This window comes from Arvicanthis niloticus, chromosome X, assembly GCF_011762505.2.
Source record: "Arvicanthis niloticus isolate mArvNil1 chromosome X, mArvNil1.pat.X, whole genome shotgun sequence".
NCBI lineage: Eukaryota > Metazoa > Chordata > Mammalia > Rodentia > Muridae > Arvicanthis > Arvicanthis niloticus.
This window is the reverse complement of record NC_047679.1, coordinates 18,828,911-18,856,715: the sequence shown is the minus strand read 5'-3', so window position 1 is coordinate 18,856,715 and position 27,805 is coordinate 18,828,911. Positions and strand designations below refer to the sequence as shown.

The 27,805-nt window shown below is 40.9% G+C and overlaps 1 protein-coding gene across 3 annotated transcripts in view; it reads right to left on the bottom strand.

Moving 5' to 3' along the window:
- Positions 1 to 26,392, bottom strand: part of Wwc3 (WWC family member 3) — a 106,764-nt gene extending 80,372 nt beyond the window's left edge. For all 3 annotated transcript variants that reach the window (XM_076918716.1, XM_076918717.1, XM_034485673.2), the window contains exon 1: positions 25,782 to 26,392. In XM_076918716.1, the coding sequence (XP_076774831.1) occupies positions 25,782 to 26,059 (278 nt within the window). In that variant the 5' untranslated portion in view covers positions 26,060 to 26,392. The remainder of the gene's footprint in view (positions 1 to 25,781) is intronic.
- Between the last annotated feature and the right edge of the window lie 1,413 nt (positions 26,393 to 27,805).

The window sequence follows — 27,805 nt, the reverse complement described above, 5'->3', positions numbered from 1 at the left end:
TCTAGGAAAGTACTGTGATACTGAAAATCAAACAATTAATTAAAAAAAAAAGATGTAGGTACAACTAATTGTAAAGGCATATTTTATTTAACTCGCTGTAATGACATATTTTATTCTTTATATACTGAAAAACACCATCATTTAAAAATGTGCTAACCATAAAAAGAATAACTGGGATGTTTATATTCTTAATTGTATAAAGTCTTTAAAATCAAGCGTGTGCTTTACACATTGAGCTCTTCCCAGTTTGAGCTCACCAAAAGCAACTATTCAGGGTTGGATGGTTTATGCATGCTATCCTGGAAACCTCAGCTCTAGAGTGTCACCTAACTTCTATAATTTTGTTCTATGACTGATGGTAGTAGAAAACCATCTGGCTGATGATGGGACCCTATAGAATTGTCTGACCACAGAAGCTGTTCTCCACAAGCCCCTAGTTGGAATCATAAAAGATCCAGGTTTCAGAAATCATTAAGACAACAAGGAGATAACTTTAGGCCCCTGTCCATTTGCCTTTACAGTAAGCCTGTACCCAAATTTGAATTGTTCTTTCTCTTTGCCACAGTTCCCACTCACCTACCTCATCCTTCTTCCAAGTTGTGGTCCATGTTTCTCCTGTCTAGACTCAGTACCTGAGCAAAGTGCCTTTCTTTGACTGGCCTTAGTATTTACTATATTCTGTGATGGGACTATTTACATGTCACATCTCCCCTAGTATTGGTGCCTCAAGGGCTAGACTGGCATCTCCTCTAACTCTGACTCAACCTCAGTGAAACTCTAGGGCATACCTAGCAGGTGCTCTGTTGGATAGAATGAGTCAGACTTGACTTGATCAACACTGAATGCAGCCTGCCACCCAAATAGGTGTCAAATACATTAGGTTTAGTATTTTGTTTAGTTGGTACTAGTCTTGAGAGTATATAACTCATGAGCAAGTATAGAGGTTTGAGTCTTGAGATATTGGTCTAGAAGAATGGCCTGCAACATAATAGATATATGGCTTCTTCTTTGGGGATTGGGCACAAGAAGTATTCAGGATTGTTTACCAGCACTATCAGAAACATGGGCTTGTTGAGTTAGGAGTGGCATTCTGGAGACAGAGAGCTAAAGAAAAGCACCCAAAGTAGGCTGAAGGGCTCACATAAATCCTGAAGCTTACCTCTGCCCTTTCATCCTGAAGCTACTCTCCAACCTCAGGCCTATCTATACATGTGCAGAGGAGCCCAGGGTATCTTCTGGGAGTCCTTCTTCCTGAACCTCGGAGAAATGAAGTTGGCTTTTGAAAAGATCCCCAAGCATCCCACTTCATCAGGAAAGGTGAAGAAATGATGATACCCTGGAAAGTCAGGCTTTTGAAACACATCTTTTTCTAAAGAGGAACCCTGGACTCCATACCGATTTCACCTGAGTAGAAACTAAGAAGAGATACAAACCAGACCAGTCAAAGCCTGTACACCAAACTAGCCACACTTTAAGCAAAAATCAAAAGGTTCCTCGACTACTTCAGAATAATCAAAATGAGCCCCTACACTCTACTTTTCAATGGCTGTTTTATTTATCATTCTTACTCTCTTGAGAAGTCCCTTGCATAATATATGAGAGGATTTCTAATTATGATTACTTTCATGAAAGCATGAGGCACGTTACCTGCCAGCTTCTTTTATTTTTCATACTGCCAAAATGCTACAATGTGTTTTGACCCAATCTTTTAAAAATATAATACAGTATTATAATAATTTGTCCTTGAATTTACTCCTAAAGATAAGATACAGGAAGAAGTGTTTAAAAATTGAAAGGGGAGATTTTAAGGAAAGATTTAGGGGAAAAAGAAACAAATAGTAACAATTAATGGAAGAAGTGAATTCAGCTGAAATGGGAAAGGAAAACCACAGTGGCCAAAGGAGAGGGAAGAAGCTGAACAATAACATTCTTTAGAAATAGCATCACAGGTGAGGTGACCCAGGATGGATCTTGGATATCCCCAGGCAACCCAAGGCAGCAGTGTCATAGTCCCTTGGGCACTAGGATCTCATAGTAAAGTTTTCAAATACTATAAAGATGGAGTTGTTCCATTTGTGTTGGAGCCTGCCCTAGACTTCTAGGAGAAAATGTTACAGAATTTTATAACTCACTGTTTTCTACACCAATCACCTTTCCCTGAAAAAGCACATTGCCAGTAGTCATTTAGTCTGTTTTGTTTAGGCATGAGAATGTCACTGTTTATAAATGAATCTTTGCCAACTGCATCTATGACCTTTAAAGGCACAGGATGGGGAGTGCCAAATTTTTATGACATTAAAAACTGCATGTCAAAAATGTATGTAGAGCATAATAAGCTCTCAAAGATGGTAGTTCTCTTTAGGACCTGCATTTCTTTGAGTATTAGAGACAGACATTAATTAATCTTCCTAGAAAAAAAAATGTACCAACTCTGGATACTCACCTCACAATGCTGCTAGTCTTGGAACTCTAGTTTCAGGAAGCCTATTCTCAAAGCTCTCTGCCCAGGGCATTGCCATGGGGGTAAACAAACCCCAGCTCTAAGTGGAAGGGCTGGTTTTAACCTAGGTATCAAGGTACCGCCTCCAAAGTGTAGAGGAAGAGGACAGAACTCTTGAGCCTTAACAAGCCAGTCCCATTGTAGACTGGGGAACTGCCCTAGAAGAGAATCGGCTGAAGAAAGCCTGGGATATCCTGATAAAGACTAGAAGCTGAGCTCTGCAGGTGGCATGGAGCCACTGGGTACCAGGAAGTAGGTAGGATGTGTCCTCAGCAGACTGGCTTTCCAAAAAAGACCCTGGGCTGCAGAGAAAGTGGATAGCAGAGAGAGGGGAGGTGTGGGCAGAAGGGAGCCATCTGGTAAGCAGAACAGAAAGTCAGAAATCATGAGGTAGATCTGGAATGGGAATAGGTATGGTGGGGCCAGGGTCTTTGATACCACTATGAAGTCAATCACTAAGTCTCTGACAGAGGATTTGGTGAATAATATGTTCACTGTATTCTGTGGGAAAATTAATTGCAAGGACAACTAGGTTTCCTCTGTGAGCATTTCTTATCATTCCACCCACGCCAGTGGCTTTCCTTTAAAGTCTTTCTGAAAGACATAGAGGGTGAGCTTTCCCCTGCTCTAGTCTCCCAAAGGGCATAAACATAGTTGTTGATACCTGTTTTACAGTGCCTCCAGCACACAAGTTTTACAGAGGCCCAGCACACAAGTGTGCAAATCAATGATGGTATTCCTAGGCTAGACTTAGACTCCCTCTAGAATAAAGAACTCCATCCCCCCAATAAAAGGCATTGATGAAGGGACTGTCTGTCATTTTGTTCAAAATCAGGTCATATGAATTGTATTTTGTTGGGGGGAGAGGTGTTTTATATTAAATCCCCAGAGCAGGACAATAGGCAACAAAATTTGACTCAAAACATCTGGAGGCCAGACCTCTGATCAACTCTTATGAGGCTGCCTGATAGCAAATTCCCCTTTAGAACTGCAAGGAAGCTGGATTGCTACACTTGAAAGAATGTAGTAAATACTCTATTATCACACCAACTACTTCCAACTCAGGAGTGTGGAACCAAGCCATATATCCCAGGCACTCTGGCAGACCCTACAAGATCCAGAAGGTCATTAGCAGCCATACTGAACCTCTCTATAAGCTACAGTAAATAAAGTCTCTGTAGAAATCCAGGCAGCCTAGCAAGCCCTCAGGTTGGCAGGAAGGTATCAGGCCATAGCCAACCAAGCCTGGCAGTGCACATAGGAGTCAAGCTATTTCCCTCAGGGGGTACAGTTTTGGTACTTGTCCAAAAAGAGTTCAATATTATCATCAAAGGGAACTGGTAGGTAAACTGAACCTGCTAATGAGCTCAACTGGTTGGCCACCTGTATCACTGGAACAATGCTTATCAGAACTGCATGCTGAGTTCCTTTGTTGGCACAAACCTTGTATGCTCAAGGTCCACCTCATGGTGGGAGAGAGAACATGAAAGAGCTAAGCAGTTATCTTAAGATCCAGAAAGTAAAGAAGGTCAAAGGTCCATGCTTCTCTGGCTTTGAGGGGTGACCCAGCATTTCCATCACTGAGAATGGGGATACAAGAAGGGAGGCCTTTTCTATTTGTATCTTCCAAAGCATCCCAGAGCTTTAGTTCCCAAAATTACTTGATATCAAAATATCCTATCCTTCTGTGAATTCATATTACCCTTTCCAAGGAGAGATTGCCTAACCAGTTGCCCAGACAGTCTTGATCCGAAGGTTCTGTGCTCTGAGACTTCATTGAAAAACTAGTACCTTCAGATGTTTCTATTATAGTCTGTGCACCTTGAAGAGGTCTTGTTCCCCAGGACCTAGTATGCACCCCAGAGTGTTCTGTGCCAAATGAAGGACTGTAAGAAAGAAATGAAAATAAATGGATAGATGGATGGATGGACCAACCCAAAGATGGAAGAGGAACAATGAAAGGGTATGAAAATAGAAATGATTTTGAAAAGGTTGTGCTAGACAAGCATTGCCTACAGACATTTCCCCACAATATTAATCAGCTATCTCAGCAGCAGTCATGAATAAACATTGTATCACACTGCCAGTTTGAACTTCAGTGGATGCAGAAATCAGGACAAAAAATGAATAAAGAATGTCAGACTTCTTGGAACCCTAAATGATGAAACCATAGGGATGCTCAAAACTGAACATAAACTAATTCAAAAAATGCAAATTACCCTGAAGGTAAATCAGAGACCACCAAAGCTGCCAGATCTTTCTACCATGGGCCCAGGAATGATAATATTTTCTTCTGGGTTTCAGAAGCAAGGTTTTTGCAGAGCTATGTGGGTAATGAAAAGTGGGGCCTAGCCAAAGACTAGACAATGGCCTTAAGATTTTTATGGAATTAACCTTGCCCAATTTAAGACTTGCCTAGGACCTGCCACCTCCTTCCTTTCCTTCTTCTTTCTCTACCATATGCCTGTTACACCAGTGTATTTAGGAAGCACACAGCTTGTCTGGTTCTACAGGTTCAGAGCTGGGAAGGAATTTTGCCTCAAGAATGAATCACACAAATCTCAGCCAAATCTGATTTAGATACTATTTAGAAGAAACTTTGGGTATTCGATGTTCGAGTTGATGCTGGAATGAATTCAGAATTCATTCTACTAAACTGGAAACTTTACTAAAGTTATTTTTTTTTAACTAAATCTACTAAATCATCTACTAAAATGGAAAAAAAAATATAAGAAGGAAATGAATTTTGAGGAGCCAAGGGTAGAATACTATGAGCTAAACTATGCACCACAAAAAGCTCATGTTAAAGCCCTAATCTAGAAAATGACAGTATTTGAAAATAGGGCCTCTAAAAGGTAATAAAAATTAAATATTGTCATACACATACAAGACTTAATCTTGTAGGGAACATGTCCCTAAGAATTACGACAAGACTACAAACAGTGGCAATAGGATATCGAGTTCAAAGCCAGCTTGTGCTACATCGTAAGATAGTGTCTCAAAGAAGATGAAGAGGAATAAGATCTTGATTCCCTTTTTGTTAGGATACAGTAAGAAGGTGACTGTCTGCAAGGGAAAAAATGAGTCCATACTAGAAACAAAATGTGCCAGAACATGATCTGGGCCTTCTGGCCTCCAGTATTATGAGAAAAAATACCTGCTATTGAAGGCCCCAAATCAGAGGCATTCTACAATGAAAGCAAAAGACAATGGAAGAACCCAAGGCCTCAAAAAATAATGGGTAAAATAAGGGGGTAAACAGAAGCAGTGAGCAACAGGATAAGACAGCAAATCTTAAAGGACATTGTTTGATACCTTTAAGTTCACTAATTACACTGGTACAGTGATCTTCAATCAGGGGCTCCAATTCTTTAAAAAGGACACTTGACAAAATCTGGAGACTTATTTTCAATTATCATAAGAACAGATTGGGCCAAAATGTAGTGGCACATACCTTTAATCCCAGCACTCAGAAGGCAGAGGCATGAAGATCTCTGAGATCAAGGTCATCCTGCTTTACAGAGTCAGCCAGGCTATATAGAAAAACCCTGTCTGGAAAAAAAAAACTGAAACACCCAAACAACCAAAACAAATTGGGCAGTGTTCCTGGTATGAGTGGAGACCAGGAAGGATGCTAAACATACCCTATACATAGAACATTCCCATTACAGAGAATATTATGGCCCCAAATGCCTACAGTATCATCTAAAAAGTAAATAATATATGTATAATTTTAAAAATATGTTGGGGGCTGGACAGATGGCTCAGTGGTTAAGAGCACTGGCTGCTCTTCCAGAGGTCTTGAGTTCAATTCCCCGAAACCACATGGTAGCTCTGTAATGTGATCTGATACCCTCTTATGGTGTGTCTGAAGAGACCAAGAGTGCACTCACATACATAGAATAAATATTTTTTTAAAATAATAAAAAAACAATAAAGTCAAATGTCCTGTGCTAAGGTTATGATCCAACAAATTATGCATACTGAAAATATCATTCATTAGCTGGGCTTGGTGGTACACAACTGTAATCCCAGCACTCCAAAAGCTGGGGTTAGATGATCTTGAGACCCTGTCTTAAAAAATGAGTTATTCATTCAATACTTGCTCCACATGGGGCTTGCTATGGATGGAAAATAATCAAAATAGAAGTCCTGTAAAATCTAGTTGGGATGTTGCTTTTGTTGTTGTTGTTGTTGAGATAAGGTCTCAAGTAGTCGAGGCTAGTCTCAAACACACTATCAAGTTGAGGATATCCTTGAACTTCTGATTTTCCTGCCTCCATTTCCCTAGCATTGGGATTACCACACATCTAGTTTCATGCTGTGCTGCATGCTAAAAACGTATTCTGCCTACTGAGCTACATCCCCAGCTCAGTAACTTTTAAATGACATTTATCAGGACACTGTAATAATGTAAGGGTACTTTCATGAGATGATTAGGGAAAAATTGCTTTATATATGATCACGTTTTGGTTGTTTCAGGAGTGGGGGTCAAGAGAAGACCCCCAAAATCATCTATAACTGTTGGTGGTGATATGCATAGGAAAACAAAAGACACCATTTGTTTAAAAAGTTCACCCAGAATCCAGCATGGCCACCCCTTTTTCCCCTCTCTGAGGACAAGTGGGATATGCATGCCCTGGGGATGCTCTGCCATTGTTACACTGGGCTGTCAGCAGTTAAAAGACTTCATTTCTAAATCTGGAATAAAATCCTAAAAACAAACAAAAAAAACCTAAGAGCTGGTACACATGAAAAACAGTCTGCAAAGACAAAAAAGTGGCTCATTCTGACTAGGACCATCCCTTCAGTCTCAGCACAGCCCCCACCACTCTGTAACATATTACATCTGGCCAAGTGGTTGTGAGTCAACCCAGGTGGGCACCTTAGTGTGCAATGACCCCTACAAACTGAGCACAGAGATGGGAAATCCTTCCTAGGGAACAACCTGGGCAGCCAGATGGCACGTACCAAGAGCACTTGCCAGGTGAGGCGTGCAGGAAGTTTGGGATAAATGATGCTCATAAGCCTCAGGCATGTCACCTTGGCTAAGGATGAGAGCACTAGAGGACTCCACCCTAGGAAAAGCTTCATGAATACTACAAAGTGCTATGCATTTGCTTAACTATTCACTGAAGAAAAGTTATTTGAGATCTTCAGTGCCAGGAGTTAACCTCAAGAAATTCGGCTCTACCTGGGAGCAAACAAATAACAACTCCCTACTGTCCAACATACTCCCCACACTCACCCTGTGGGTGGGGCTCAGACAGCATAAAGGAAGCTGAGAGCAGGAAACTTGCTGTTCAACATCAATATAAATATTTTTGTGGTCAGCAGAACATCAAACTCATGTCCTGAACTTCATTTCACACCTCTGCTCCAAAGAAATAATACAATGGCATTTATAACGAATAGCTCTGCAATTGTTCTTCCTTTACAAGTGCCATCATTTATAGTTGCCAAGGTCAAGTGTTCCCTGTCCAAACATTTACACACATGCATGTTCATGACAGCACTACTTAGAAAGTGGAAACAACCTCAGTGGTCATCAGTAGATGAATGGATAAATAAAATATAACCTGTCTATAGAATATTATTCAGCTATAAAAGCAAAAGTGTTGACATGGGCTACAATACAGATGAATCCTGAAATCATTATGCTACAGTAAAAGTAGTGATGTAAAAGAATGTATACTCTGTTCCATTCACATGAGAAGTACAGAATAGTCCAATTCATAAATACATGAAATAGATTAGTAGTTGCCTAGGGCTGGAGGTGAGGAGAGAAGAGTAACTATTTAATAGGTACAGGGTTTTCTTTGAGGCTGGTGAAAATGTCTTGGAATAAGATAAAGGTGACAGTTGCACAATTCTGTGAATGTACTGGGTGTTACTGAATTATACAGTTTAAAATGTTAGTGGTTAGTTTTATTTAAATTTTATTTTAATTTTTAGCCTGAATAATTTTTATTGGTGGGAGGAGGAGTAATGAGTATCAGGGGCATCCCAGAACCTACTGATCAGAATCTTCTGGAAAGGGGTCTTGTGTATGTGTGTGGTATGTGTACGTGTATTTAAGTACAAATATATAATGATTATAAAGCCTCCCCCAGGTTAGTTGTACTTGTACCTAGTTAGTATTTGAAAGTAGCAGGTAAGGATCCCTAATGTTCTCATAACCTGACAGGGTGCATTACAGATGAACTAGGGGACCCTTGTCTAGAACCAGATTGGTTGTTTTAAGTTCTAAACAAGGGCAATCAGTAATGGACTTTTTGCAGAACTAAGCAGGAAGAAATGGGTAGGTGAAGCTTCAGCTGCAACCATAACCATCTCAATAGAGAGAAAAAAAAGATGGATAGATGGATGGATGGATGGATGGATGGATGGAACGATGGAACTAGGAACTGTCTCAATTACTAGTGGTTAGAGATATCACTGGATACAAAGGCCCACAAGACTGCTGGTGGATTGACACTGAGTTTGTGATTCCCACGGGAAGTATGGGGTACAAGCCTCACCATAAAAATCGGCTTCAAGCCTATGACATTGTAATTGTCTTCACTGTGAATAGTTCTTGCTGTTATGTCAGAAATTGTGTATTAAATCAGAGGTCCAATTAATGTGCTGTTTAAAATAATTTCACTGGAGTAGTTACAATTAAGGATCACTAAATTTATTCATTTATCTTTTTATTGACTGGGCTACAAATGACACCTTTCTCAAGCATCTTCTTTTCCTTGTTTCTGAAGAATTGGTATATCATTGCAGTAAATATAATACCTAATTACTAAAAGAATCATGGTTTAATACCAGGTATGTCCAACCCACAGCCCACTGGCCACATGCAGCTAAAGACAGCTATAAATGTGGTCTAACACAAAATAGAAAACTTACTAAAACACCATATTTTTAAAAAAAAAAACGGGTAACTTAACAGCAGACTTTAGAAGTATGAACTTTGCAGATGATGACAGTATGTCAGAGAATCAAATGTTATAATCAGTACTATTTTCGTCTGTATTTTTAAAGCAACTGGTGTGAGAGAAAGAACTTAAAGACATTATTTTCACTTAAAACACATTCATTAATAGAAGAATTTAATTTTCATGTGGATATGCTCTTTGGGAGAGAAAACACACACACACACACATTCTCTCTCTCCTCTCTCTCCCTCTGACACACACCCACACCCCTCCCACCTTTGCAAATATTACTGGCAAACCACTTCAGCAAAACCAATGTCAGTAACTCATATGCTTGAGGTGCCATTATGTCAGAGGTTTGCTTCATGGAAAACATCCTGATTTCCATTTATTTTAGTACTTTGGATTATGCTGAAGCCCCTTCATTAACTCAGGGTAGAAGGCACAATCAACTCAACACTAGTGAGACCTAAAACAACCACAGAAAGGACATAACAGGCACAGAGGCACATTCGTTTCTTCCGTAGAGTGATCAGTGAAGATCTCACCATTGACAGAAGACCTAAATATCCAAGCTACAGGCTTGCCAAGGATTTTTCTCCCACTGATCTCATGGGGCATAAAGGTAGAAGAGGAAAAAAAAAAGCTTAACTCCTGCTTCCCACCACCTGTTTGGGTTAATTTACATGGTTTTAGAACTCTAAAATGAGACAGAAATGAATCTTGGTTTCTAAAATAAAATGTAGTCTCCTGCAAACAGTGAGTGGCCAGTATCCGTTCCTAAAACGATGAGAAAGAAACTATGTGTCTGTCTCTAAGTGACAAGAGAAAATGACCACATCTGAACAAAATGCAGACTTTGAGTTCCATCAAATATTGACTGAGCTGGCACAAGTTTTAGAGCTGAGACTCTGACAATGAGTCAGGAAAAAACATCAGTTACCAGTTTATTAAAACATTATAACAATCTTTATTTTAAAGGAGGAATTGGGTGATAAATGGAACAACAAAAATAATTCAATTAGTAACTCTAGAAGCCTAAGAAGTATGTGTCTTCATATTTTAACATGCAAGGTATGACGTATTTCTAAAACTCCATGATAGAGCTGAGCTTTGGAAATTGTTCAAACAAGAATTGTTGGTTAAGGCCACTGCAGGGGCACTTGAAATTCAAAAGCTACTCTGTCCTTCTCTTGTAACTGCATATGAAGGCAAGAAGCTATTCTTGGTAATCCTTGACATTTTTGTCAATATGCCATGTACATGGTGACATTTTGGAGTTTTATGATATGGGCTGGAGAGAAGAGAAGGCTGGTTTCTGGTGTCTTGGCTTTTAATACTGAGATTAACAAGATGACAATCTTAGGTTAACCTGGATCAGGTCAATCACAGAATGATTTATCTCAAATGCCTTTGACTAAGCATATGTATAGCAAGTAAAACAAGACCATAGTGCTTCTTAAAAAAAATGTCAGTGTACTTGTGGAGAGAAACAATGTAGCAAATTCTGTGGAAGTGGTCACCAGAGTCTTAAGGCCCATTGTTTCAGATTCTTAATCACTCTACCCATTAGCAAGTAATCACCAATTTTACTTTTTTATAATTTTTTTAAAATATTTGTTTATTTACTTTATGTATAGGAGACTATTGCTCTCTTCAGACACACCAGAAGAGGGCATCAGATCCCATTACAGATGGTTGTGAGTCACCATGTGGTTGCTGGGAATTGAACTCAGGACCTGTGGAAATCAGTGCTCTTAACTGCTGAGCCATCTCTCTAGTCCAATCACCAAATTTAAATAATAAAACTTTCTACGCACCATTACTTACAATATATGGGCATTCATAAAGTGTTTGGATCTCCTCTATAGATACCTTCTTTAAATACATAAGTACACATGTAATAAAATAGTAAGAATATAATATGTGCATGGCCCTACATTTTCTGTCACACAAAATTTCTTGTAGGCCCAGCAGCAGATCTGAGAATAATATAGAGAAAAAGCTCGCTCCTCTGTGTTGTCAAACCACTATGAATGAATGTCCATTTTGACAGGACGTGGTATTGCTCAAGCTGACACGGGATCTGAGAGAGGGTCTCAAGAAGGGTGAATTATACATGTGACCAAAGCACAGCATCCAGGGACTTAAGAAACTACATATATCTATGTCTGGGTGCATTGCCACTTCCTTTTTGCCCTTATCCATTACTGTCTGACTCTAACTAGTTCTCTTGTCTTAGCTCTTACCACTGTAGTCTTCTAAACAGTGAGAGAACCTCAAGTAAAATAGTAACTCTTTCAAGTAGAATGACTTCCTAGCCTATTTAGAATCAGATACACAGTCTATGTCAATAGATGCTTCACTTACCAAGATCACCTTCCAACTGGCCCCCTACAAGAATTAGTTCAAAGGCTACTACTGCCTGAATCTGGAGAGGCTTTTCCTGGTATCCTAGATAAAATGACTACCTATACCTTTTACACTCCACACCAACCCCCCTCAAGCAGAATTTTCACCTTAGAAGATAATTATATCTTCTACACTATAATTATAATATTCACTATTGCTCTTTGCAACCACTGCTGTAAGTTCCAAATAGACAAAGTAGGACCACTTGGTCTCCACTTTGTAGACACTAGAGATGGCTCATTCTTTGCATTGAAAGGCCATCTTGGGCTTGGTAGGATGCTGAGCAATGTTACTGGCTTCCAACCCACTACATGACCTTAGCCCATACCACCCCCACCCACCACCTTGCTATGACAGCCAAAAATGTTTTCGGCCATTGCCAAATGTCCCCTGGTAGGCAAAAATTATCCCTGGCTGAGAACCACCACTTTCAATGGAATTTGTGAACCTAAGGGTGAAGATATTTTACAACTTTGGCCACATGCTGCTAGAAAAATATCTAAGCTTACAGTAAAGTTAACTCTTCGTTGTTTTCTACTGCTTCTCTCTAACTCTGTCGAACCTAATGACATATTCTTTGAGCTACAAGATGTGGCTGAAGCTCCTGACCTTGTATAAAATCTTATTCTTAAAAAAATGTCTGGGATCATAGCCTAATTGGTAAAACGCTTACTTTGCACACAGGATAACCTGACTTCAATCCCTAGAATCTACAAAACAAAAGCCAAATATGGTGATTTGCACATGTAATCAGAAAGATAGATTTCTGGGACTTACAATTCAGCCCACCTAGTCCACTTGGTGAATATTTGACCAGTGAGAAAATTTATCTTCAAGCACATACACACAGTGTTGATGGTATCTGAGGAATAGGACCCTCAGTTTGTTCTCTGACTCGCACAGGAACACATATGCACCTATACATCTATGAGAACACCTCCTCACACAAACAGACACAAATAAAAAGTGACCACAGGTTCAATAATATGAAGTACCTGTTCTACAGTAACACTGACCTAAGTGTCTATACCATCCTGCTGAATCCTCCAAAGCACCTAGAAAGCAAATATTTTGACTACATTTTATAGACGAGGAAACAGGGTATGAGAAAGCCCACAGCAAATTATAGAGCCAGGAACATGAAAAAGATGTCCCATGTTTGCAATCAGCCCACATGGTTAGTGATATGATCTAAGACTCCTGTCTATCCTGCTTCTGGCCATCCATTCCAATGCTACTTTAAAAAGACAAAAAGTATGTAATACAATTTTTAAAGGTTCATCACCAAAATGTGTCTGTGTGGGGGTGGGCGGAGAATGCTGATAATTAAAGGCCCATATACCAACTTGGACCTCTATTCACATAATTTTCCTTTTGAATAATCTCAATCCTGTCATGTAACCAGATACCACTTCAACTTTCCTAAAACAAACAAATATGAGTGAGTCATCCTACAAGATCAATGGCTCTGAGTGAAGTTAGCTGTGGCAGTAATGAATACCAGGCTATTGCATAGTATTGTTTTCCTGTTACAGTTGGCAAAGTTCCTAAGCAATATTAACATGTGGCTTCTTGGCACCTTGCCCTGACAATTGTATGGACATTTTAAGCATCTCCAAAATTCTTTTGAATGGTAAAAGGCTGCCAAATCTAATCTACATAGTCTGATCTCTCCAACTACAAAGTCAAGGTGGCTATCTGAATTTTAATGATTTCCCCTTAAAAATTACTTGCAGAGATGGGGCAGGCTCAGAGGTTAAGAGCACTGACTGTTCTTCCAGAGGTCCTGAGTTCAATTCCTAGCAACCACATGGTGGCTCACAATCATCTGTAATGGGATCTGATGCCCTCTTCTGGTCTGTCTGGGGACAGCTACAGCGTACTCATACACATAATAAATAACTCTTTAAAAAGACATTGCTTGTAAAACTTTTACTAGATATAGCCATCATACAATAAACTCTTCCTATTTCATGTGTACAATCAATTCTATGATTTTAGTAAATTTACTGAGTTGTACAACATACATTTCAGTCTTAGGATATCATCCAATACGATACCTCTTGCCTTTTTGTCAACACCAAATCTTCTCACTTCTAGATCAGACATCATTAATCCATTTTCCACCTCTACAAATTTCTATTTCCTGGATACAGTAGTAATCACATTATACAATCTGTTGTCTTTGTCTCACTTTGTTTCTCTAAGTTTCAGGTTTGAGCTGGTCCAATAATTTCCCTGTTCATGTGAAAACTATCCTATACTTGGGATTGTAACACACTGTCTGAAGCTGTGTTGGAAAAATCACAAAATGTTTTCAGTGATTCACTGTAAAATTAATCTTTTGTGATATATCTAGGCTGATGATGGTTAAGTACAGGAACATACACTCATCCAGCAATGCAGTCAGTATATTTGGGCCTGCAGAAGTCTGTGATCTTCCTAAAAGTACATACAAGCTTTCCACATGCTGCTAGCTTTATTTGATTTCCCAAGCTCCATGATTCCAAAATCCATAAAGCCTCAAAGCAAGACTGTTTGGTGTGTGTGTGTGTGTGTGTGTGTGTGTGTCTCTCTCTGTGTGTGTGTGTGTGTGAGAGAGAGAGAGAGAGAGAGAGAGAGAGAGAGAGAGAGAGAGAATCAGTGTCAAAGAAAAGAGAAATATGTAGAAACACTTGAAATCTAAATATCTAGAGTTTGCCTATCATTAATCTGGATTAAGATCGGCATCACATCACAGTTTCATCAAAGCTACTATGATAATATTAGAAGTTAAAAAGAAGAGAGCTACCCAAATTTTATAATTCTTCTATAACTCTAAAACATTACAAACCAGAAGTGTGTCAAAACAAATAAACCAAAAGGCATTTTTGGGCCTAGATTTAGAAACAACATTACCCTTCTAAGGCAAACATGAAACAAAAACAGAACAAAAAAAAGAAGAAGAAAGAAAGAAAGAAGGAAGAAAAGAGTTGTACATAGGAGCATTACAAGTACAGTACTTCATCAGATGTATCACAAGCAATTAAAACGCTTAAAAATAAGAGAAAGAAGTGTCAGTATATATACTTCGTGACAGACTATGGCCCCAGTAAAAATGCCATGAATATTCGGGGCTGTGGTTGTATACAGCTTTAATCCCAGCAGTAGAGAAGCAGAGGCAGGCGGATCTCTGTGATTTTCAAGCCCAGCCTGGTTTACAGAAGTAGTTCCAGAAAAGCCACAGCTACACAGAGAAACTCTCTTTAAAAAACAAACAAACAAACAAAAAAGTCATGAAGAAAACTACAGGAGACATTATGTAGAAAATATAAATGTGAAGCTGGAGAGATGGCTCAGTAGTTAAGAGCACTGACTGCCCTTCCAGAGGTCCTGAGTTCAATTCCCAGCAACCACATGGTGGCTCACAACAATCTGTAATGGGATATGATGCCCTCTTCTGGTGTGTCTGAAGACATCTACAGTGTACTCATATAAAAAAAAAAACTTTAGAATATATATGAATATACTTTTATGGGCTGGTGGGCTGAAAAAAAAAACCCAGAATTCAACTGACTTAAGGAGACATTTCTAATCTTGCATGAGAAAAAGTACTGAGGGTAGGTAAACCAGAGGCATAATTCATCTATCTATACACCTTAGCAAGGGAATAAATACTTTTTCGGTTTTCCCAACTTCAACTTCACAAACAGCTTCTTCCTAACACTATGGCAGTAGAACAGCTGCTTAGTCCCACAGGACATTATTTAGGTCTATGTCACCTTATGGGGGTGAAGGACTTCTTTTCAACTATGCCTGCCTCATACTTCACATCCCAGCTCAACTGAAAAGATTTGGGTCATGAAATCCTGTGTCAGCCAACTGTAAACTTTTATGTTAAATATTTGGAGCAGTTCACTCTCAGGCACTATTAATATTTAGGGCTAGGTCACTTTTGTTATGAGAACTATCATATGCATTGTAGGCTCCTTTGCCTCCACCTACATATGCCATCCCCGTTGTAGCAGCCAAATACTGTTAGATGTCCTGTGGAAAACAAGAGCCTCCCCAATTTGAGATCTAGTATCTAAGAGAAACTAGAATTTTATCAAAAGCTAAAGATGGATCCCATCCTGAGTCAAGATAAAAAGAGGCCAGTCTAACAAAATAGTGGCACTGACATCTTATAAGAAGGAATTGCTTTTAAGTACTCTAGAACATATGATAAAAACTCAGTGGAATACAGAAATGTAAAATGACCATTACAAATTGGTAAGCTTGGCCCCATAAGCATGATTATAGTCAGTATTTATCAAGGAATGCTACTATATATCAGGTACTATGTAGACAAAGAAGAATAAGATATTAATGAGTTAAAAGAAAGGGGATTAAAAACAACAACAACAACATATTTTTGCTTAGTTCCTTCAATCCCCAATCTCCTTTTCCTAACTTTTCATTTTGAAAAAGACCCACAGAAGTATTATAAAGAAGTATCCAGGGACAACCTCATAAGACATTTATGAGATGATACACATGGAAAATTGATTAGTGGTTGACTGGCTTTGGGGAAACATGAAATGGCTGTTAATGAACATATGGTTTCTTTGGGGAGGAGTAACAAGAATTAGTGGCTGGCAACTTTATGAATAGATAGACTAAAGCCACTAAGTTGTACCCCTTTAAAATGGGTTATCTTATAGTATGTGAATTAAATTTCAAATGTTTAAAACAAAGCAATAGAGAAGACTAATTATTTTAAAAGAAAAATTGAGTCAACTCCATATCCTGAGACACAGAGTTTTTGAAGGTTGAACTAGCCATGAGGTTATATGCACAGCTAAGTTCCAGGTAGGAGTTCTCTCACCTGGTAGGAATGAGGCTGATACTTAGGAGCTGCTCAGGATGTCCTGTCTGGCCCACCCACCAACACTGCACAGCTAGCCATCTGGGGGTGGCACAGACAGCCTGGCTGCACTCCTCGTTCTCTGCATCAACATTCCTCTCATCTTCTTCCCACTCTTTCCCTGAGCTCCTTCCATTTAAAGAAATAGAGAAATTTCCAGCTGAAAATCTGGGAATCCCACAGCCCATAGGCAGCCTTTTGAGATGTGTGTGTGTGCTTGTTCTGCATTTTTTTTAAGACCTGAGCAATGGCAGAAGCAACCCTCTCACTGCTTTTCTGTGCATTTAAGTGGGGACTCAATGTCTGAAAGCATCGTAGGCAGCTGATACCATACATAAGTGTACATACATGCACCATCACACATTTAACATAGGGAACCACCTCAGTTCCAGATTGCTACACAATGAAATGTAAAAACATTCATTTTCCTCTGTGCCACTGTATATACATATATACCATAAATATCTATCAGCTGAGATTACCCTCATAATAGAGCAATATGCATCTAATATATATTCCCAAAGTTTGAAGTGCTGGTTCAAGGATTTTCAGATGCCTAAGTATAACTTCTGTTCTTCATGCAAATACAGAAACAAGTCAGTCTTCAATGGTCTTACCTACTTACATGTGGTATCACAGGAGCTATCAATCTGCTAGAATCAAAATGCAGTAAGTCATCAAAGCATGGTAAAAAAGAAATATTGCCGTCCTGCCAAAGGCATGTGAAAATGTCTGAAAAAATTTCTGATCACCAAAACTTGAGTATCTAGATCTAATATACAGAGGTCTGGGATAATGCTAACTATCCTGTGCTACAAACAAACAAATCTCTGTCCGGAAACACCAAGACTACTATATCATAGAAACCCTTGTCTACTAACACTTTCATGGTCTGGATATCTTTGAGGACTGTAAAGTCATTCCAAGTGACCCAATATGTTTCTCTCTTATAGCTATATTATTGAACACACAACATGACAGGAATGAAGGCCTCTTAAGAATGGCTAAAAGAAGTCCTTTTGAGTCCAGCTCCTCTGAAGATTGCAGCAAGAAGTTTGAGGTCCCTAATCATGTCACTAGCCATATCTTAAGAATTATCAAAACCCTTTGCATTTCTTGTATTCTTCCCAAATTCTCCAGCACAAGCCTTGCCTTTTCTAGAACTAGAATCCAGATCTCTCTAGTGCAAGCCCATCATCGCTTAGGAAAGCCTCTAATTGTCTCTAATCTTCCAATACTGTCAGATAGCCAACCTGCCCACCACCCTTATTTGAACAGCCCATCACAGAGGACAGGGTGTAGTATATATAAGTCTCAACATAAGACTCCACCCTCAAGCCACAAGAAAGGTGAGTCCTAGAGCAGAACTGGTGGAAAATGCACAGCGCCTGCTTCTTCACTGGCATGTGACAAATGAGAGGCTGCTTTCAAAAACAGCAAGCTGACCACCAGGTACTTCCATTCTCTCCAAGACACAAAGCATAGGTATATGGTAGTTATGTCTATTGATGCTGTGACAAATGGCCAAAAACCAAAGGGCTTCAACTAAAACAAGTGAATTATACCTCACAGGTTTAGTTGCATCAGTTTTGCTGTGCTTCTTAGAAGTCAAGGTATCTATAGGGCAGAAGTCCTTTCTGCAGATTCCAGGAAAGCATCCTCCATTTGTCTTTTCTAGTTTCTAAAGGCTGCCTGCATTTCTTGGTTCGTGGCCATGTGCTTTCACTGTCATATCTTCACTTCTCTCTTATCCTCATCTTCCTGCTCCCTCCAGTAAGCCCCATAGTGATACTGGGCCCACCCAGATAAGGCAGGATCATCTCCCTATCACAGGACCCTTAACATAATTGTATCTGCAAAGTTTATCTTGCCATGGAAGGTAACTTATTAACAGAGAATAAGACATTAATATATCTGTCTTTAAGGGGTCATGATACCTCAGAGGGGAATCAACATCAAAAAACAATGAATGCAAGATAAAATAACCAGAGGGCCCAGCACAGTACAAAGGGCATAAAATATAGCCAACTCAGGGGAGGGTCAAGTATCCTGTTCTTTGACTGTGGGAAAGAGGTCTCTGAGTCAGCCTCCCGTTGGCCTCAGTTTAATCATGTGTTCATATACACCTCTTCCAGCTATGATGGGCTTCTGATGAAAGCATACACGCAAATGTTTGGCACATGATACATACCTAACATATGTCTACCCCATCCACAGAGCCAGGGGGTGGGTTTTGACTCAACCATAGGTGTTTGCTTGACACTAACAAACTCCTAAGATCTGTCCCCAGCAGTGGGGAAAAAAAGGCATGGAATCTCAGTGGAGAGAAACCTTACTGCATGATGAGGTCTTACTGTAAAAAAAAAAAAAAAAAAAAAAGACATGAGTGCAGCAATTAGAGTCCTGAACCTTGGAGAAAATTTGCCAAAGAGAAAGAGAAGCTGCACAACATGCCCTGTGGAAGAGATGAGCAACTGAATGAACAGAGGTAGGATACTTCAAACCGGTGTGGACTGAGTGGTTAAGTTGCATGCTAGAAAAAGCAATGGGTCAAGGGTCAGGAGAGCCCATGCCCTTCTAACCACTGATAGAACACACCACTTGGCTGGCCTCTCAAGTGTGAAGAGAGGAGTTTGAACAAGATGTTCCTAGCTTTTCTGGCCTTAAGACTGTGGAAATCTCAGCTAGGAATGGTCTGGCCCAAGTCTTCAGGCCTTTACATACAACCTCGGAGCCAGTCATATCAGTTCATTCTCTCACTTGTTTGGAATATGCTCAGCATTTCTTCATCTCTAGCATTTTTTTTCATGCACCTCTTTATCTTACTCAGTTCTATAAGCACTTGAATATCTTACCCCAAGACACTGATGGACAAGGATAAAAACCACTTCATATTCAAAGGAGCTCTCCTAGCAGACTGAAACTGATGAATACTTTTCTCCCTCCGGTACTGGAAATAGAGGTCAGTACCAGTTTGATTTCTCCATATCCCGTGACCCAAATACATCGGTAATAAGGTCTTATCATGAAGTTCTTAAGGATAACCAAGAACAATGGCATCAGTCTGAGACTTTTGGGTGGAGCACGGTTAGAAACACACTGGCCAACAACTCAAAAAAAAAAAAAGGTGGCCCATACCTAGCACTAGATTTTATGTTTACTAGTTTATGGTGTCCAAAGAGGCCTTTCTCGCCCCAACTCCAATATAAGGTAACTCCATTTAAACTCTTTTTGTATGTGTATATGTATATGTTTCAAGAAGTATCTACAATAATAGGTTTTCAAGGTCTTCAGTGTTAAGTTATCCCTCCCCATACTCCCTCCTTTAACCTGTCCTACCATCTCCCACACCATTTAGTCATTCTTGTTCCATATTTTCCTTTCTCCCTTCATACCATCTGTGATCAATCCCCTTACCTTGAAATCCATCCTATGACCCCTTACTAGTTTCCTGGATTCAAATGTAAACCCTGCAAGATATGCTCACTGGTATGCTATCGAAGTAGTCAACTACCTTCTGATTGGATTTAAAGCCCATTCTATAAAATAGAATTAATTCCTAGTAGTGTTAACTGAGCCAAAAATACTGTGACTTACTAGATCATAGCCCCTAGGGGAGAACCTAATAGTAAACTAACATAGAATTAAACTGTCCCTTAAGCTCTTATCCATATACACCTATAAGTCAAGAGTTCTCTCATCCCTCATCAGAGACATCAGAGACAGAGGCTTTTGTAGAAGATAGCAATTAACACAGAAACTCATAACTGGTTAAGGTACAAAGAATAAGATACTTCTAGACATGACAGGACCAACGGGCCATTGTACAACTGAACTCACAGCAGCTGTGACTCTGCTTACACCCTGAACAAAAACAAGTAGGCCAAAAATTGTGGCATGGATAAAGTAGGGCCTCATGAAGTCTCACCCCTGTTGGCAATTGAGGAATTTTTCTTTAGGGATAAAAATCCCTGAAAGACTACCCATGCCCCAGTAGATGGTGATCCTATTACCCACGCACATAGATGCAGCAAGCTCTAGGGGGATTCAGTAAGTTTTGAAAAAGAGAATAGATAAAGTTGGAAGGGAAAAGTGTTGAGGAAAAATAGAGGAGGAATTAGAAGGGAAGGAACAGGGACAGAGCAGATCAAAACACATTATATACATGTATGAAATTCTTAAGAAAATATATACAATAAATAAATAGTGTATGTTAAACAAAAAGAACCTTTCCTCCATTCCTTGGAAGTTATTTTCACCTATGGAACTGAATTAATCAGGTTATGCCCCATGATTTTTATCACCTTTTTAAAAAAAACAATATGTTTACTATTTCCTATTAAAAAAAACAAAACATCGACAACAAAAACTGATTTCCACGTACAGTCCCAGCATAAGGTCAAGACTCTTCATAAATATTTCTTTGTTTTATTAGATTTAGATGGATACAATTGAGCTTTATAGTATTTACCTTTACTTTTAACCCATCAGATTAATTTTATTGAATTTATTGGAAAGGCAGACATCAGCAGAAGGCCCCAGGGAAGAAACCAAAAGGCCTACCTCAGGCTTACCAGGTGACCCTGTCATGTCACTTGACCCACAATTTCCTGAAGTAAACCTGCCAGAAATTGTGATACATATTATTTCCACTTCCCAAATCAGAGTGAAAGGAAAGAGAAGGAAACTTGGATATTTCTAAACATCCGAGAGCTATTTTTGGAAATCAATGACTTTTCCATTTACTTTTCTTGGAGGAAAAAAAAAGGGAAGGGAGAAAAAGAAAAAAAATATTAGACTGAAAAGTGGTACTTGACATCAAAATGGATACAAAAGGAAGATTCTTTCCAGGGCCTGACCCCTGATGGCTTTTAAAGCCAAAAACTCCCCCCCCCCCGTGTTCATACAAACACTATCTATAATCTTTAAGAATGAAAAATGGAAAAATCATTAAGTTGTTTATCAGAAAGCTCAACTTAGACAGTTCGCATAACCCAGAAATAGACTCTGTGAGGTAAATATAGTCAAGCTCCTATTAATTAATACTGAATGTGGTTCCAAGAAGGTAGCAGTGTTATCTGGCTCTGTTATAGAAGGCTCCAACTTTGCAAATACCAGAGCCAAGGAATGTTTTCTCCTTAAGGCAAAGCTTGGAGTCAAATACTTCCATGTCTTGGGCATATAATAAATTTGTGTGTTCTTTCCTGTACAAAGACAAGAAGGAGGATAACTTTTAATATACCATAGAATTCTTACATGTAGTACCAGGTCAAACCCTATGTAGTGAACAAATGGCCCTCAACTCTGATGCCATGACATAATCATAGCAGTCCACAATTATTTACACTCAGCTCTGATCTCAAATATGATTTTACAGCGATTTATTTTTAATTTGGAGAAGGGAATGTGCCAGAGTATGCATGTAGAGGTCAGAGGACAACTTTTAGGAGTCAGTTCTCTCCTTCTACCACATGAGTCCTGGGCAGGGAGCTAAGGTCATCAGGCTTGGCATCAGGCACCTTTAGCCACTATCTTGTGGCTCTTAAATGTGATTTTTCCCACTGCTTGTTCTTCATTCCCAGTACTTCATAACACCACTAGGGTACAAGAAACAAAATGTCCAGTTTCAACAAGTGGATCCTTGAACAGCATAATACAATAGAACGATGCAGAAAGCACATATACACATTACTGTTAAAGGCACTAAATTACTTTTAAAAAACAAGCAAAAAATTGTCCTATATTTTCCAAGTATAAGATTTGTAATCAGGGAGGCTGCAATTGAGATATAAACTGAGAAAGAAAGAAAGAAAGAAAGAAAGAAAGAAAGAAAGAAAGAAAGAAAGATAGATTTTAAAAGATTTGTAATTATTTTCTACAAGAAATAACTTTCTATCAGGTGGTCATTGTACACTAAGATAATACATGTATAATATAAATCCCACATGACTTATTCAAATTAACTTCATACCAAAAAACCTGGGAAAATTCTTTCCCAACAACATTTATGAATACATTGAGCTAACTATGGAAATCATACCAACAGTTATCTATGTATAAAAATAATAAATTTAAACTGAAGGGTGGTTCACAGTCAAGCTAAAAAGTTCTGTCAATAAAATATAGACCTTCTTTTTCATGGACATGTGTAGCCATATCTGTAAAGATGGCTCCTTATAATCACATGCTCTTCATTACTATTTTAAACTTTAGAGGTGCAATAATTCACCAATATGCTGAACTGGAAATATCTAATGTTATTAAAATAACACTGAAGAGAATTATTTTTACATTGTAGAAGAGATTTTGTTTATATCCTCTGGAACTCAGTTAATTTTTTACAGCAGTATACTTCATGCTATTAATGATATTAATAATTATGTATGAAATAATGTCAAAACTCAACAATTTTCATCTAAACTAGCACATTCATTTACTCCTCCATACTTTCATTTTATTTATATTTGCCTCTCCTATCATTTCTCTGTTTGGAAGCTATATGATTAAACATTTCTTGACCACCATTTTCCAGTCCTCTGAATGAAACAAGCTTCAAAACCTGTCAGATATACATGGAGAAAGCATAGTGCTCTGATATGCAGCTTTGTTCATATAATAAAAGTTAATTACAACCTTAGAGAATTCCTAGTCACCTATAAAAATTGGCAACCTTGTGTTTTCAAAGAGGAAGAATGACTAGCACACCCTTCAGCAGGCTCCACTGAAATGTTTGTGGCTTGCTGAACATTCCATACATATTTCGTGCAAGGTATTATGGGAGCTGAAGTTCAAGCTGTCCCCAGCTGAATTTTCACTCACTATAAAAACAATGTCTCAGGAAAGTACACACGTGTTTTTACTTTACAAAAAAAATGTAAGATATCCACTTTGTTCATTCAATCAACACTTACCATTTAGAAAGGGTACTTTTGAAAACTTGCAACCTAAGCTATATCTGAAATAAGTAAAAAATGTTATTTAGGAGCAAAACAGATTTGTGGAAAGCAAAATCTATATAGGTGAATGAAGATTCTAGAAGATGATTCCTGTAGGACCTATGCACCTATGTTGCCGGCTACACCATTAAAATGAAATATTTACATTTACATATTTTATTATAAATCTCTTTTGCAGGGTAACCACAGCTGTTATATTAGCTGTATAAAGTAGGTCTTTGCCTTTCCTAAGCAAAACACCTTTTTTTTTTCTAGGCCAAGTCTTGCAATGTAGCACAGACTTGTCTCCTTGCCTCGAACTCTTGATCTTCCTGTCTCAGCCTCCCAAGGGATTATAGACATGTGCTGCCATGACCTGCTTTAAACACTGTTTTAATTTGTTCAGGATTTTAATAGGCATACAACAACATAAGAGCATCACATTTCAGCATCATCCAAGGTTTCATCAAACAGATGGGGCTCTCACACTTGGTTACAATTATACGTCACCTGATTTTCAAAATAAGAATTTTTGAACCCATAAAGCTGAGATTGGATTTATGTAGGTTTCTGTCTGTATCCAGAGGTCTGCAAAGGTTAGAGAGAATGTTCAGGAACAATGATTGTTTAGATTTGTGTTACCCTATCTAAACCCATAGAAATCTTCAAAAAAGTTAGCAGTTTTCCTCCTCAAAAGTTTATTTTCAAACAGCAGTGCCATGCAAGCTGCCTTTCCTGTGTAGGTGGGAGGAAGCAGGCACAATGTCACCACACGGGCCTTTTCAAGTCTTGAAATCACTAGGAAGCCTACAGTATTTCCTTTTTGGCATTCAGGACAGGGTGGAGAGAACTTGCTCTAGTGAGGACAAGATATCAGATAACCAGTGGAAATGCTGGGTTTCAACAGAATTCACATTTACTTACACACACACACACACACACACACGCACACGCACACGCACACGCACACGCACACGCACACGCACACGCACACGCACGTGCGCGCGCGCGCGCGCGCACACACACAGCATGTCTCCAAAAGCAGTTGACTCAATGGAAGCAGGAGAAACTTTATTACATGACATTAATTAAATGAAATCTGGTAGTGCTTTTAGAAGAATCTGTTTTTACTTGATCAGATTTATTTACATGAACTGGACAACTTCGTGCCCTGTGCATATCATGCACGAAAAGGAAACTTAAATTCAACTCTTGTTTTTCATTTATTCCAAAAGCATATGGGACTAATCATATCCCATTCTGGACACAATACGCAAGGCTATTTCAAACAGAATTTTAACTCACTTGATTTTAAAGGCACTAGAGCACCAAAAAAGTTTAGGAACAGCCTCTCCTAAGTCCAGAAGGGTTGGGAATACTTTTAATACCCATCTGGCACCAGGTTTTGGACGAAAACCAGGCTGAACCCTCCAAGCAGGGAACTCATTCTCTCATTCTGAAAACTGGCGCACACATTTGTGATCCAAGGTGACAGCGCATCTCACATCTGCCAGGGGCTGGGAATCCCTGTCCCGCCAAAGCTGGGGTGGTGGGCCGCTAAAGGCCCGGGGTATAGATGGGCGAGGCCACCACAGAAAAAGGAAAAGAGGGCCATCCGTCAGACTCCAGAAAGGAAATTCCAGGGGCCCGGCTCCCAGGCCCTGGACAGCGGGTGACGTGAGGGAATCAATTCAGTGTCCGCCCCACGACCAGGGCCCGGGAGAAGATAGGAGTTTATCCTTCTAAAGCGGTCGCCTCCCGTCCTCAGCCAAAGTACTGGGAGTAGGGGATGTGCGGTGGAGAAGCACAAATCCTCATCTCAACACCAGGGATACAGGAACTTCTCTTAGACCTAGGGGCCTCCTGTACTCCATCCTCTCCCTGGGCCCAAAGGTTGGAATCGCTACAACGACAACCAGGACTGAGGGACTACAGAAAAGCTCCAATCCTGAGAATAGAAGCGCCCCGATCCCCATCTCCGCACCTATCCTGATCCGGGGGCCCAGGGACAGGGACACCTAGAGCACTCCTCGCTGTTCCACGCTGGGGCAGGACGTATCGTCAGCACATCCCCCCGTGGTGGAACTTTCGCTCAGTTACTCTGTCCCCTATGGCCCACTTACCGGTCGCGGGGATCAATCCACGACGTCTGGCGAGTGTTGTGGTCAATGTAGAAGACGCGGCCGTCGTAGTCGCGCGCCTCCTCCCAGCCTGCGGGCAGCGGCAGCTCGGAGCTCTCACGGGCCCGTGGCTGAGGCAGCACCGAGGGCACCGAGGGTGCCGGGACGGCGACGGGGGGCGCTGGCGGCTCCCGCTGGGGCTGAGCAGGAGGCGGTGGCTCCAGCTGGGCCTCCCGCGACTGACCCCGCCGTCGCCGCCGGCCGCCACTCAACCAAGGCATGACGGCTCGGGCCCCGCCGCCGCCCGGCCGCCCCGCGCGCGCCGCCTCCTCCGCCAGCACTAAGGCCGGGCGCCCGGGGCGCGGGGGCGGCTGCGGGGAGCCGCCCGCTGCACCCGGCGCATCCTCTGCTGGGCGCCCGCGCACCGGCGCCCGACAGGCTTCGTGAGCCGCTAGCTGCGCTGTCCGCTGCGCTGGGATGGCCCAGGAAGCTGCCACGCGCGAAGTCACCGTCCCCAAGCCGGAGCTACAGCCACCTCTATCGGCGGCTCCTCCGCTCCAGAGGCCGGTCCGGCCATCTTCGCTCCACACAGCCCGGTCGGGAGGGCGGGGTGTTCCGAGGCCCCGCCCCCTCCAGGCTCGCCACGCCCCTTCTTGCTGCTCTTCATTCCATCTTCCTCCAAGGCTCCACCTCTGCTCTGGACCTAGGCTTCCTCCTCCTCCCCCGCCCCTTACTCCGCCTCTCCCTTCTCTCCATTGCCCTCTCAGCTCCTCCTCCATTTCCCTCTGGAGCTCCACCTCTCTTCAGCAACTCGGCCCGCCCTCCCTCCTCTCTAGCAGCTCCTCCCCTGACTGCCTTCTCCGGCTCCTCTCGCTCCTCCTTCTTACCCTCCCTCTTCACGCCACCTCCCCCAGCTTCGGGAATCCGCACCGCGGCCTGGACGGGCGCCGCCACGTCAGTCCGCCCCCGGGCCACCTCTGAGAGAAAGGAGAGCCTGGAGGACGGTGCTGCACCCGGACGCAGCCTGCTCAGGACTGACTCCTGGAGAGGGCAGTCACCGCTCTTCACCCGCCCTCAGACCCTAGACGCCTGGGGTCCTCCCCTCTGCGCACCTGGGGGTGGAGGCTGAGCCTTTGGTCTGTTGACTACTCAAAGCTCTAGCCACTGCAAAGTAGGCGAAGCCACAGGAGCCGGCAGAGGAACGCCCACCGTCTCCTGGATCGAAACAGGGGACACAACTATGAGAGGACATCTAGGCTGGTGGCAAACTCACAACCTAGCTAGGAGATCTTCAGGCGATCTACATAGAACCCTTACATTGGACTCCAGAACCCTCTCTTTGCTCTTTACTCAGTGTCTATGACCCCACAGTTTGAGCGGAGACCCTAGAAAGCTAGTGCTGGCCAGGAAGCCAGGTCACATTGAAATCTAACTGGTAATTTTTGTTCTACTCACTTCTCACAACGGAGAAACAAAGACCCCCAGACTGAAATCTAGGTCTTGCTCTAAATTTCCCAGCTATAGACCCAAGACCAGAATCCACTAGTCCACTAGAGCATAAAACGCAAGAACATGCCATGTTTTTTAAGCACAATAACGTAAAAGCATTTATGACTAAGTCTTAACCAGCTGTTGAAATTCACTGCGTAGGGGAAGTCGCTTGGGGAAAACGTGCTCCCCGCGCTCTGCAACTCAAAAATGTTCACAGTAGTTTTCATTCCTTGGGTGTTTTTTTTTTTTTTTTCTTTTTTAATAACCTTCCAATTTTCTCGTAAAATCGGACTATTGTACAACGGAGAGAATTGTATCTAAAAAGAATGTGAAGACTCAGAGACTGCCAACAAAGGTGTACAAGAAAGTTCTTTCTTTCCCATCTGCCCCTAAAACACAGAAATTTCTTTGCTCCCCAAGTATTTATTAGTCTTTACCAGACAATTCTGTTGGAGCTTTCACTAGCTCTATCATTTTAGTGGTTCATGAATGATTATTAGGTGTCCAAGGAAAGGCGTGGAGGACTGTAAAAACAA